Source organism: Thermothielavioides terrestris, chromosome 3 (genome assembly GCF_000226115.1).
Source record: "Thermothielavioides terrestris NRRL 8126 chromosome 3, complete sequence".
NCBI lineage: Eukaryota > Fungi > Ascomycota > Sordariomycetes > Sordariales > Chaetomiaceae > Thermothielavioides > Thermothielavioides terrestris.
Window position 1 is genome coordinate 948,817 of NC_016459.1, and position 13,696 is coordinate 962,512.

The 13,696-nt window shown below is 46.6% G+C and overlaps 2 protein-coding genes across 2 annotated transcripts; both read left to right on the forward strand.

Annotated features, from left to right (window-relative positions):
• Positions 1-1,737: 1,737 nt before the first annotated feature.
• Positions 1,738-2,352, forward strand: THITE_2116532 (uncharacterized protein). The gene has a single exon (XM_003653943.1). The coding sequence runs from the start codon at positions 1,880-1,882 to the stop codon at positions 2,252-2,254; it is 375 nt and encodes a 124-aa protein (XP_003653991.1). The 5' UTR covers positions 1,738-1,879; the 3' UTR covers positions 2,255-2,352.
• A 5,261-nt stretch (positions 2,353-7,613) lies between these two features.
• On the forward strand, positions 7,614-8,853 carry THITE_117983 (uncharacterized protein; the record flags this gene model as incomplete). The annotated part of the gene is made up of 7 exons (XM_003653944.1): positions 7,614-7,616; positions 7,735-7,998; positions 8,052-8,113; positions 8,180-8,214; positions 8,296-8,319; positions 8,484-8,539; positions 8,614-8,853. 7 exons carry the CDS (start codon positions 7,614-7,616, stop codon positions 8,851-8,853), a joined length of 684 nt encoding a protein of 227 aa, XP_003653992.1.
• Positions 8,854-13,696: the final 4,843 nt, after the last annotated feature.

Here is a 13,696-nt window from a genome sequence, read left to right on the forward strand (position 1 = left end):
ACTCCTATAATTAAGTAGGCACTTGCTCGCATCTTACACTCTTGCAATATATCCATTTGCACTCCTCTAAAGCTCCTGCTTAGTTTGAGTGCTCCGCTGCCTCGGCTAACGAGGCTGGGTAGCCCCCACTTTGTTTGTGTAATAGGTTCCTACCTAGGTATAGGACTATAGTAGTCTTCTAAGCTAGTGTTGACGTATTGCCCTAGGGGGGAGGCATACTAGGGAAGATAGGCATTAGGCTTATACTAGACTAGTGGCCTAGGGCTAGCTAATGAAGAACAATATAGAGATAGAGTATAGAGCATGAAGTAAGTAGTAGCGCTATAGTAATAGCAATAGGGCCTTATAGATCCTCTAGATTCCCTTAGAAGTGCCTACTCGCCAAGGTCCCCTACCCCTCGCGGGGTAGGCAGGTTCCTACCTAAGTATAGGACTATAGTTATAACCTAGACCGGTATAGGCGTATTAGTCTAGAGGGGAAAATGTGCTAGAGAAGTTAGGCTATAGGCTTATACTAGTCTAGCGGCCTAGGGCTAGCCAACGAAGAAGAAGATAGAGATAGTATACAAGGTATAGAGTAGTAGAGCGTACTTTCGCTCCTTATTAACATTTCCTATATATATAGTTTTGGCTTTAGCGTCTAGGTTTTCAAGGTCTCTATATATTAGTTTCTCTTATTTCCTTCTTTTCTTTTCCTTTTCTTTCCTTTCTTAAAGCTACTATAGCTACGTTAATAGCTTAGTATACCGAATTACTAGCTACAATATAGGCCTAGGAGGGCGTATACCGAGGATACTTACAGTGTTTAGGATAGGCGAAAGCTATAATACCGAAGGCCTATATACCCTCCTAAATAGAGGAGAGGGGAGTGGCTAGCAAGGCGGCAACTATACCGCCGAGGTGCCCTATAGGCTCGAGTTGCTATATAGATAGTGCGGAAGAGGACTAAGCTTTTTTATATATATCCAGCTTAGCGCGTCTATATATACTATAGGTATATCGCGGGGCCACTGCGTGGACCCACATAGGACGTTAAGCGCCAACAACAACAACAACAACAACAACAACAACAACAACAACAATCCCCCTCCGCCTCCCCCATCTGCGTCAATGGCATGGGTGACGTAGACGCAGGCAATTACCTCGGACGTCGTCTAGACCATCACTGTCGTTGAGACCGCCTCGCCGACTTGTGCCGCCCCGACGACCACCAGTTCGTCCGCTCTGTGCAAACACTGCACCAAGACCAAACACTCTACGCTTTCGAGCTAGCCAAGGCAGGCCGGCACGACCGCCACCAGTCTCCCCAACAATGCTACCGTTACGCGGCGCGACTTAAGGTATGTATAATTTAGGTCACTCACTACCAGTGAAGCCTGAAGAAAGCTTCTCTCTCCCCCCCCCTTTTTTTTTTTTTTTTTTTTTTTTTAGTTTGTTTGTTTTTCTCACACAAGCCCCCCTAGCACCAACCCCCTGCACTGGCACCCGTTCTCGCGCCGCAATCTGGAGGAGGACTGGAAAGCCGTCAAGGCGGCCACCGACGACCGCAGGGAGGGCAACAGGGACAACGGCAACAACAAGTGGGTGCAGGTAAACGCGATCCGCTTCTTCCCCATCGACAGCACCAGCGTGGGGCTGAGGGTGGGTACGTCAATCTTCTACGGCTGCACCATCTTCGTGGCCACCGGCACGCGAGGCCTCTACTTTGGCCATCTGGCCCAGGTGGCCGGCAACGGCTGCATACATACCGCTGCAGCCGGCCGAGGACACGGAGGAAATGCTCGTCGCTCAGATCGGGGCAAACAGGGACGTCGACCAGCACAAGTGGGCCGTCCTCTCGCCGGCCGGGGATGACTGCAAGCACCGCTAGGCGTTCATCATGGGCTCCGTCGAGGACCGCACAAGAGACCAGAGCCCGTCTGTGCTCAAGGATTTCTTCATGGAAAGGGGCGACCTGACGCCGAACATGCCCCCGGCCAACGTGTTTTACACCTTCTACTACCCGGGCCAGTCAAGCGGAGTGGCTGACCCTGGCGGCCCTCGGGGCAAAGCTCTGGTGACGGTGGATGACGGCGGGAAGACGGCCGATCAGAGGCAGATACTGGTGCTGAGGCTGTACCTGGCCAATGACGACCCGAGGCTGGAGCTGAGGTTTACGGTGGATGACGGAATGCCGCTGAGCGAGGGCGGCGTGACGGTGCCAGAATCGGATAAGACCACGGACGGCAACAAGGTGTACCCGCCGAAAGAATAGCTTGCAGCGCAGTCCTGTTGGGGCTCTCGTGATTTGTATGAGGGTCGCGGTCGCGCGGGGAAACGGGAAAGCAGGTTAACGGTACCTATTCGCGGTTTCTTTGGAAAGTTGCAGTGTTGGTTGTTGCGGATCTCGGGGTTTCCTTGTTGGTTTAGCTAGATGGGCACCATTGCCAGGAAGACGTTTCAGCCGAAGATTAAAGTTGCTCGCCCCTGCCGTCGATGGGCGCCCAGCTGTTGAAGGAAGCACACGCGGTCAGTGGCGTGATATTAGCAGACGTATCTGGAGATGGCCACGAGAAAGGGGGACCATTCTTCAAACTGTGTACCTTTCAGGCTTGTGGTCCTGGAAAGGCTTAGATTAGTGTCACGTCAGGGGTAGGGGGCTCAGAGCTTGGCACAGCGCACTGGCCATAGCTTCCCCACTCCTGGGTATATATATACCACGCTCTGTTCAGTCTTTAGCTCTCCTTTGTACTAGAACAACGCACTCTCTTTGCATTCCAATGCTCTACTACGATCCCACCGTTGCATCCACACCTCGTAGCTCGCTATAGCGTGTTAGTTATAAGCCTAGGCACTCTATAATTGTATATAGCTAGTAACCTATAGTAAGCTCTCTTTTTCTCCTTTTTTTATACTCTATATCTCAATATAACGACTATTAAAAGTAGCTTAACTATTATACTCTAGTTCTATATAGATTAGACTAAGTAGTTTATAGAGCTTAAGCTTATAGCTATAAATAATAGTATCTAGGACAAATATAATCTAGATGCTTTTAACGAGCCTTAGGATAAGCAACTAAAAGTTCCTTTATAGGATAAGGTAGTCGAAGAGCTTTGTAAGAAGTACGCTAAGGAATTAGGTATTCCTATAGGCTAAGCCCTAGCTCCTACTGAACAAGAGGTTGCTACTAAGCTTAAAGCTATATATAAAGAATACCTTATACTTACTATTATTTAAGAGAGTAGGATAAAGTTATATTCGTTTATCCTCTAGTAGATTATATACTCTGTTTACTAACCTCTATTTAATACTATATATATTATTATTTTGAACGCTAGACTTAGTAGTCTCTAAGCTTTTATCTATAAACTTTGTAAATAGCTTATACCTACTAACGCTTTTATTAAAGATTTAGTTACTTAATAATATATAATAGTACTATAAAAGGTATATAGAATAGATATTAACCTATATAAATGGTACTACTTTTAGAACGAAGTGTACCTATATACAAAGAGCTTCGATATCCCTAAAGTGATTAGACCTAGAGTATCTAAACACTTTATTAAAGCGGTCGGTCACTAGATCGCTCTAGACTAGGCTCGTCACTAGCTCTCTAAGATCAAGGTACTTAAGGCCTAGAGGCGCCTAATCTCTACTCTTAAAGAGCTAGGCGCTCGCCTTGGTATTTAGATTAATAATACTGCTACTAAGGGGCTTAGCTATAGCGTATTTACCTCTTTAGGAGTAGCTTAAGGCAATAGTTCTATAGATAGTATAAGCTCTTATAGCTTAAGGCTCTACTTATACCTCTATAAAGCTAATAGCAAATATAGGTAGAAGCTAGTAGAGTACTAGTTTCTCTAGATAGTAATTACTAGGGTGGAGAAAGGCTACTATAAGCTTTTAGAAGTATAGATTGCTAAGATTAGAGAGCGCTTTAACGAACTAAAGTGGAATTCCCTTTAAGAGAGCCTCTAAAAGCGGTATAGCTCCGGCTCTATAGAGTAGGGGAAGTCTAGGTTAGATTCTCCTAATAAGATTGTCTATACTATTATTGACCTAAGCCTCCTAGGTAAAGGAGCTTATTATCCGCTTATATTCTCAACTACTGTTACCTATTAGCTCTTTTAAAGTACTCTCTTCGACAACTATACTATTCTATATATCGTCAATAATAAAAAGCTCCTAGTTTTTAGTACCTTTATACTATTAGAAGACAATGACTATATAGAAGTAGGCACTACTACTTTTCCTTTTTTAGGAAAAGGAGAATGTATTATAAAGGGAGTACTAGATAGAGAGTAAAGGAAAGGAACTGTAGACCTCTACTTAAAGAGCGTTGCTATAGTAGAAGGCTTTTATACTAACATTATATTAGAGACCGCCCTATATATAGCTAGTATCTAGTATTTAGGTCTTGACTACTCTCTATAGTGTAGAACGCTTAAGAAGAATATAAAAGTTAAGCAGTTGGTTTATAAGTTCAATATAGTTTTCCTTAAATCGAAGAACTTTTCCTTTTACTTTTATATTCTCTAACCTTTATAGAGCTTTGTAGACGTAGTAACAGTGAATGTAGTTGTTTATAAGGACAATACGAGGTTATATACGTTATATACGCCTTAAAAGAGAAAAGATACCGAGGAGCTCTAGTATAAGAGATCTAGATATCTAGGTTAGAGAGCTCTTTAGGCACTAGTGTAGAGCATAAAGAACATTAAGATCTAAGGAATATTAACGATCAAATATAAGGTATATACTCTGTTATACGCTAGGGAGTATAATACGCTTTATAAGATAGAGTATCGCGCCTTGTAGCCGTTCTAGTATATCTCCTAGAACCTCTTCTTATTCCCTTTTAGGTTTAATAGATCCTAGTACTTCCTTACGATTAAGGACGAATTTAGTAGACGAATCTAGGTTTTTATACTCTCTAATAAGGGTTAAACCAAGCTCTTTAACACTATTAGAGCTTTTAAACGCTAGGTTAAACGGCAGTAGAGACTTAAGGTCTGTAAAATCCGCTAAGACAACGATATAAGAGTTATTGCACTAGAAGATCGTTAACTAATAGCTTACTAGCTCTAAGTATATAACGAAGGTATCGACTTAGAGCTTATACTAATATATATACTATAGCTAAATAGAGCTTTAGAGTATATAGGACAAGTCTTTTAGCTAAAGAGTATAAAGATGCTTACTAATATAAACCTACCTATAAAGCTCTAGCTAGAGCGTATAAAGGTAGCGGCCTTCTTATATACTATCTCGCCTAGCTATGCTTATAGTCTTTAAAGCTTTAACGAAGTGCTCTACTCCTAGTTTAAGAACTACTTTCGTTAATAGGAACCGACCTTCTACTAAGCGCTAATAGCGGATCTACGCCCTAACTAGTCTAGGATCTTCGTATATAGCTATAGAGTATACCCCTTAGATAAGGAGTATAAGGCTAGACATTGGAAGAGAGAATTTAAAGTATAGCTATATAGGCGAATTAGGTATCTAGTTAGGTATAGAGCATCTAATATTTACTATATCTAGGTGCCTAAGCTCGACAAGGTTATTGTAACAAGGAATATAATGTTCGACGAGAGGACCTTTTACTATCTAGGTAAGGAAAAGCTTCTAGTTTATAAAGTTGCTATTGTCAAGGATATAGCAGAGCACTTAGATAAGGGGGTTGAAGAGATCTAGGACGCTAGGTCGATTCTTTGAATATTCTACGAACTTAAGTATAGAGGACTAACGTTGGAGTCTATTACTATTGTAGTTCCTAAGCGCAAGAGTATACTACTAGGCTAAGACTTGGGGGTAGGGGAAGCGTAAGCGTAGAGTAGACTCTTGACCTCTGAGATATTACTAGAACTATAGGCTTAGCTATAGAAAGAGCTTATAAATAGAAGTAATAACGGAAATAGAGGTCTGGTTAATGATTCTAGTACTCTTCTAGAGACTAGTAGAGTATCTAAGGACCTTAGGCTAGTAGTAGCTATCCTATATAGCACTACCCTTAGGAGCGAGTATAAGGCTTCTTTGCTAGTAGAGTACCTAGCTCTATAACTGTTAGGAGCGGGGGCTCCTAGAAGGAAGGGGGTATACGTTGAAGTGACGGAGTACGAGCAAGGCACAAGCAGAGCACACGCTACAGGGTAGCTACAGGTAGGGGGGTTGCAGGTAGTTGCATTGAACGCTGGCCTCTCCCACTGCTTATAGGTTCCATCCTCCTTATTTCTCCTATCCTAGCCCTCGATCTTCCTCCGTATCGGCTAGCCTCTATTCCTGAGCTCGTAGATCCTTTCCTAGGCCATCCTGTGGCGCCTGTATAGCTCCCTGAGTACGCCTAATCCGCTCTGTTGCCGACCCAATGTCTCAGTTCCTCGTACTTGCTCAGCCTGATGCCCTGCACTTCGCTTAGCTCTATGCCCCTCCGATCGCTCCTCTAGGTGGCTCGTGTAATCTGGGCTACTGACGTACGCCCTAGTGGCGTACGCAGATGACCTGCGTAGTGCCCTATGGTTGGCTAGGCTACGCTAGGTGCCGGATACAGGGCGAGGTGGTCGGGCCGAGGGTTGTGCCAGGTGCCGAGGCACGTTCTAAGGGCTATGCCGGGTGCCGAGGCGGGTCCTATAGGTTAGGGTGGCTCTGGGGTATAATAGGGCCCTCCTCCTTCAAGGTCCCTGACCCTAGGGACTGCTATGCCGTAGCCTGAGGGGCGCAGTGGTCGCGCCTCAGGGTTGTAGCCTTATATGCCTAGCGGCGGACTATATAACGGTAGTTTAGGTGGCGTATACGTAGCTTACGATCTTGCTGTACACGTAGTTCCTGTTAGTCGCGCTTCGGCTCGTGGCCTAGCCTACTAGCGGCAGATCGTATAGCGGTAGTTTGGGTAGCATATACGCAGCTTGCGATCTTCCTATATACGCGGCCTCTATCGATCCAACTGCTCCTCCGTATACGCGATCTAGGGTGGCCTAGATAGAAGTGGCCTATTCAGATCTAGGGCCGCCTATTTAGGGCCTATTCAGACCCAAAACAGAAAGGTAACAATAGAGCTAAATAGAACTGAATAGAAGGTATGTATATTTAGGGTAATAGTAGGAAAGAAAAAGGGGTAAGGAGCATACACTATACGTGTCCTAAGCGCCTTCGCTACGTATATAGAAAAGGGGAATTGAAACTTCTGCTAGAACATCGCGATATAAGAAATATAGGATTTTAAGCCCTCTAAGCTTAGACCACCTTACCGAGTATATCTTCTAGGTTCACGGCTCCTAGCCTTCCTTTCCTCCTTTTCTTCCTTCGCGCTATCTTCGTAAGTGCCTAGCCCACCTAAGTGCCTAGCCCACTACGACGACAATACGATACTGGCCCGCGATTACGATCGTACATATACCCTCTACTTCCTCCTAACGCTCCCTCTGATCGTACACGTATAGCTAACTTCTTCGCTTTATAGATAATTCGTTTTTTTTTAGCGCTTCCGCCCTCGCCTCTCCTCAGTAGGTCGCCCTACGATGGTTCGGTCGATTAGCAAGATAGCTCTTAATCGATAGGATAGCTCTAGCGATTCTAGTATACGAGGGCTATATAGCTAGCGAACTCGCTATATAGCTAGCGGGAAGAATGCAATGGTACGCTAACAATATAGTAGATTCAAATAACTCATTCATTTCCAGCTACGCCTTGTAAATGACCTTCAACGCTGAGATGTTGATAGATAGAGTAGGGCAGACACTACTAATACACTAGGTAGAAGCAATTATATCAAAGTTGTTCTCAAGCCTAGGCTTCCGGCTTATCAACGCAACGCCTGAAGAGCGCTCTACTAGCGAGGTAGAGTCGCCCGCCGACGACGCGCCCACAGCTCCTACGGAGCGTACGTCTAGCGCGGCGGCTACGCCCACCAACGACGACAAGAAGGAGGAGAAGAAGGAGGAGGACGAGGACGAAGAGATAGAGGAATCCGAGCCTCCGACTCCGTACAAAGGCAGCTTCGGCCATAAGAGAAGGGCGGTACATAGAGAGGGCGTAGATAGGGAGCAACGCGATCGCTAACAGTGCGGCAGTCTAGTGACCTTGACTCGACGCCTAAGAAGAGAGTCCCTACGGGCGTTGCCCATATTATTCTGTAAGTGCAGAGAGCGCAATCGAAGTATATCAGAGGCGTAGGCTATATATATACTGACAATGGTAGCTACCGCCATTGTATAGCCAAGTTTTTCGACAGTGGTAGCGCCCCCGTCTACTACTATTAAGCCGGTGCGTATCTACGTATAGGTTACATATTCGTTACATCTAATATACTCGTAGGTTCCGGTTCGCGCTATATCGAATGTACGTAAAATAACTATACTTACCTAGCTATAAGTTGCCCTCCTCCTTCAAAGGCGTTGACCTTAGCGCTTTAAAGCCGAAATCTACATTTTCGTTGTATATACGTTGCGCTGTTGCTGATCCCTCTGAAAAAATGAAGATTTATTCTACTGCCCTCGCTACAGTTTATAGCTTTATCGAAGCCTTCGACAAGAGGGACCACCCTACCACCGATAAAAAGGTAAGTTTTCAAGTGTCTCCCCTACGTACATAATACGTGTACTAAGCGCGTTCTAGCCGGCTACGCTTGTCTAGGGCGTCGTCGATACGCTTACGGTGGCCCGCGAGGCCATTAGCGGTACCCCAGTCGCCCCTACCGCCTACTCCGAGAACTTCTTAGAGCAGTGGGGGGAGGTGCAGAAGGCGGAGGGCGTGCTAAAGAGGCGCCTTCGGCGCTTCGTCGACGCGCCTACGCCGCTCCTACCTCCTCCCCCTCCTCCTAGCACTACGCTAGAAGAGGTAGTAGAGAGGCTAGCCAAGCTGGAGGAGCAGTAGAAGTGTATAGAGGGGGTGGTAGTAAATCTACAAGTCCGTTGTGTCCACAAAGCGTATATATAGCTAACAATCAAAGAATGAAATTTTAGTAGTGGTGAAGAGCTGGGGTCCGCTACTAGAGGAGGGTAAGGAGGGGGAGGGGGGTAGCGAGGAGGGCGCTAATGACGTATAGGTGGCCGAGTTTATAACGGAGTTGATCTAGGGCTTAGAGAAGGACTTGGCAATATAGGGGGTGGCTGTTGGGTAGGTAGGTAGTTCTTGCGTTGTTTTTTCTTTTTTCCTTTTCTTTTCTTTTTTCCTCAATTGAAGTGTCGCTTAGCGCCCTCGTTGCGTTCCCGCCGCTTATCGCCTACGTCTATGCTTATTTTGAATATGTACTTCGTAAGCGTGTAGTAAAGGCCCGTCATCAATATGCCTATGTAGCTCCTAGGTGTTCTCCTCTAGCGGGTAGTTCTTCCACTTGATGAGGAAATACTTGTCGAGAGGTGGCCCTATATAATCAAGAATGGCTTCGACCTCTCAATGCTGCTCCTACGCAATGACCTGCATATGATCGTAGTACGTAAGCGCTTCCTACAGGTTGCCGTTGAACGGCTCGAGTATCGCAATAGAGAAAACAGGGTAGAACTTGAACGTAGGCGGGAGATCCAAGCGATATACCATCTTCTTACTACCTATATTAGCGATAATTTTGAACGGCCTGAGATACTTATCTACGAGTTTGCTACTCAGACGCCGCTAGCGAATGTGCTTTGAATCAACCCAAACCCACTGGCCAACTCTGAAGGTTATAGGCGTACGCTTGCGGTTGTATTACTTCGTATAACCTTCGTTGGCTTGCACTAGGGCCTTGCGGATTCTTTCCCGATCCTTAGCGAGCTTCCTAGCACGCTCCTCTATAGCGGGAACGTTGCTTGAGCTGTTCGTAAGCGGGTCTACCGGATTACGTGGGTAGTAGCTATAAAGGAGGTATACTAGGGTCGCCTTCGTAGCCGAATACACTAAGGTGTTATAAGTATATTTGGCCAGAGCCAACTTCTATGCCCAGTTATACTGCTCCTATACGTAGTAAGTATATAGGTAATGCTCCAACGCCTGATTCTACCTCTCTATCTAGCCGTCAGTCTAAGGATAGTACATAGTGTTCAGCTTTTGTATAATATCTAAGAGGTTGTAGAGTGTACGCTAAAACCTGCTTATAAACAAGCTCCTATAGTTGGAAACAATGGTCTACGGTAGGCCGAAGGGTCGGTAGACGTAATTGAAGAAGAGGTAGGCAAAGGCGCTAGCCTAGAGTTATTTGTACGTTGCAATATAGAGGGCGTACTTAGTAAACTTATCAACGATAACGAGGACGGCGTCGTAAGGTTTATATATACAGGGGTCGATGGAGGTAGGCAGGCCAATGACGAAGTCGACTATAATATCCTGCTATAGGCGCTCAGGAACTGGCAATGCTACGAGCTCGCTGTAAGGGCGGTGGGTTCTCGCTTTTGTACAGCCGTATATAATGCATTCTACTATATATTGATCGATCTCTCTACGTATGTCTGGCCAGTAGTAGTAGCGTATTAGGCGTTTGTAAGTCTTCTTGATACCGCTATAGCCACCTATTATAGCGTTGTAGTAGCGTGCTAAAAGCGTATGCCGTAGGGCTATAGGTATATAGATCCTGCCACTATAACATAGGATACTATCGTCTCTAAGCTTCCATTGCCTATATATACGAGCCGTCTTCCAAGCGCCCTCAGTCACCTAGGGATCGACTTCCTATACCTAGATTAGTTGCTGCTCAAAAGGCTAGCCTTTGTCCTCCACCGGCTTCCTAGCAGCGGTAGCGACGTATAGGCGGTGATTAGGTGTATATACACCGCTAGCCAGACTACTACGGGCCGTCTAGTCCGAGGGGGGTCGCCGCCTAGGCCCTAGGTGGCTAGGTTCCCTTGTATATATTTCCTGGGCCTCTAGGGAGCTACGCTCTAACGGCGGTTTACTAGGTCCATCTGGGCTATGGGTAGTACTTCCGTCCAAGCTGTGGTTGACCAGTGGAAAAGCGTTATCTAGGCGAGGCCTCTACACCGCCGCCTCTCCCTCGTCCCTAGCCATAGGCTTACAGTGACGCTTGCCGCTACCTACGTGCTATAAGACCTCCTAATAGCCCTCCTCGAGGCGTATATCAGGCGCAACACTCTTATTAAACTCCTGCTTATACAGCTTATACATATCCTCCAACTCTCTAAGCCCTACACTGGGTCTCGGCCATATAGCTAGAGTGACAACCCTAACTGTAGAGCAGTGCCCTGGTATATAGTCCTTTCCCGTAGCAATACGCTCCTCTAGGAGCTATAGCAATGGGTTCTCGGCGCCCTCGTCGCTAGGGCCTTCTACTAGGTCTAGTCTTCGAAAGAGTCCGTTAGCAGGGTTCTGTAGGCTAGGGCGGTACTTAATGACGAAGTCAAATTCTATAAGCTTATCGCTCTAGCGTAGCTACCGCGTAGAGGGCCACTTCTTCGTCTTTATATACTCGAGGTTCAGGTAGTCAGTGAGGGCGATGACGGTGGTCTACGAATATAGGAGGTAATGCTGCTAGGTACGAAAGGCGTCGACGAACGTAAGCAGCTCCCTATTACCAGTGCTATAGTACATTTCTTTAGGGCTGAGTTTATAGGAGCAGAACGCAACAAGGTGCCACTGGCCCTTGAACAGTTGGGAGAGGACCACGCTGATAGCGAACTTCGAAGCATCTGCCTCAACGTAGGTCGGAAGGCTAGGATCGAAATAGCGTAGGACAGGCGTTTCCTAGAATTTACGTTGTAGCTCGTAGAACGTATCGATCGTATTCTATGTCATCTTAAAGGTACGATTGCCTCGGAGTAGGTCGGTCAGGGGGGCGTAGATCTTCGAGTAGTTGCGAATGAACCTATAGTAGAAGCCAGTGAACCCAAGGAATATCTAGATGTCGTGAGCGCTACGAGGTAGCGGCTACTACGCAATGGCTTCAATGTACGATAGTTCCATCTTGATGCTCTCTAGGGTAACAATGAACCCAAGGAATTCGACTTCGCGTATATAGAACCGGCACTTAGGGAGGTTGACGTAGAGGTCGGCTTTTCGCAATTGTTCTAAAACTTCGCGCATATACCGCTCGTACTCAGCTTCGTCGTTGCTAAAGATCAGTATATTATCCAAATATACGATATAGGTGACATCAACAAGGCTAGAGAGGGTATGGTTAATGTAAGTCTAGAAGGTTGTAGGTACGTTAGCTAAGCCCATCGGCATTACAATAAACTCGAAGTGGCTATAACGTGTACGAAAGGCGGTCTTCCACTCGTCGCCTTCGCATAGCTGGATCCGATAGTACGTATCCTTCAAATCGAGCTTAGTATAGATCTTTATAGAAGATAGGCGATCGAGGATCTCGCCGATCAGAGGAATGGGAGCACAGTTCTTACAGGTGATATGATTGAGCGTACAATAGTCGACAACGAGGCGTAATTCGCCTCCCTTCTTCGGAACGAACAGAATAGGCGCGCCTATAGGACTGGTAGAAGGTCGGATCCACTGCTTCTCCAGAGCCTCCACGAGCCACTTACATAGAGTTTCCAATTCCTTCTCGCTAAGAGGGTAGATCGGCCCCTATAGCGTAGTCGCACTGTCTTCGAGATCAATACGGTGCTCAAGCGCAATGTGGCGAGGCAAGGGAGGTCGATCTATAGTGGAGAAGAGGTCTCGGTAGGCCTTATATACTTCTAGGAGCTCGGGAGTAGCAGGTTGCAAGCCAACGGTAGACGAGTCTTCTTCGGCTAGGTCGTCTAGGTTGGCTAGGTCGGGCGGTTCGGCTAGGTCGGTAACTGGTATAAGCGTAGCAACAAGGAAAGTATTATCGCTCTAATCCTACTTAGGCTCAACTTACAAGCTAAGGTAGCGCTTCGAGTTTAGGTAAGTCCAAGTCTTTTCATAGTAGTTGAAGAATAGCTTGGCCATCTCTATCTAAGTCTGGCCTAAGAGGATTGTAAATGGCTCGATATCTGCGACTACGAAGCGTAGCAGGCAGGTCTAGGAGTATCCAAGGTGGTCGGTGATACGAATATATAGGGGGCACACACCATACATCAGAATAGGCACATTGCCAATAGCGGCAAATCTAGGGCACTGAATGAACTTAGTCAACTGCGAGTACTCAGCTAGAAAGCTACGACTAATTATATTATAATCCGACCTAGTATCTAGCATTACTATCGTAGGCTTCCAATTCTTATCCAAGCGCATAAGGACAATGCTCTCGATCCAAGACGACCTAGGCCCCCCGAGTTCCTAGGCGGCGTTAGCGCTATAGTCGCGCCCAAGCAGAGCAAGGTTCGGGTTATTCTAGGCGTTTGGGTTCAGAGGCTCTGGGCAACGAATAGCAGTATGACCTATACGCCTGCAACGACGGCAGATGGCCTTGGGGCAGAATGTGGAGATATGGCCAACTTCGTTGTAGGTGTAGCAAACTGGGCGCGACTTAGGCGTAGCAGCGGGTGCCGTAGCAGTATCTAGGGCGGGTTGCTAGGGTGCGGGCTACGTAGGAGGAAGCTAGGTGGGCGTAGCCGTAGGCGGAACAGGCTGAACAGGCGGGGCAAAAGGCGGGGCAGGCTAGGCAGGAGGGCGGTTCTCAGGGCAATTGGCGTAGCGATAGCCCTCCCTGCTATAGGTGAAGCATCGAACAGGGCGCTAGAAGGGCGTGGGCAGGACGTTAACAGGGCGTAGTAGCTACAGAGCTATAGGGGCGTTATTTGACGAGCGAGGGCGATAGCGAGAGGTGCCGGCAATACGCTGACTATACTCGATATAGTAGGCA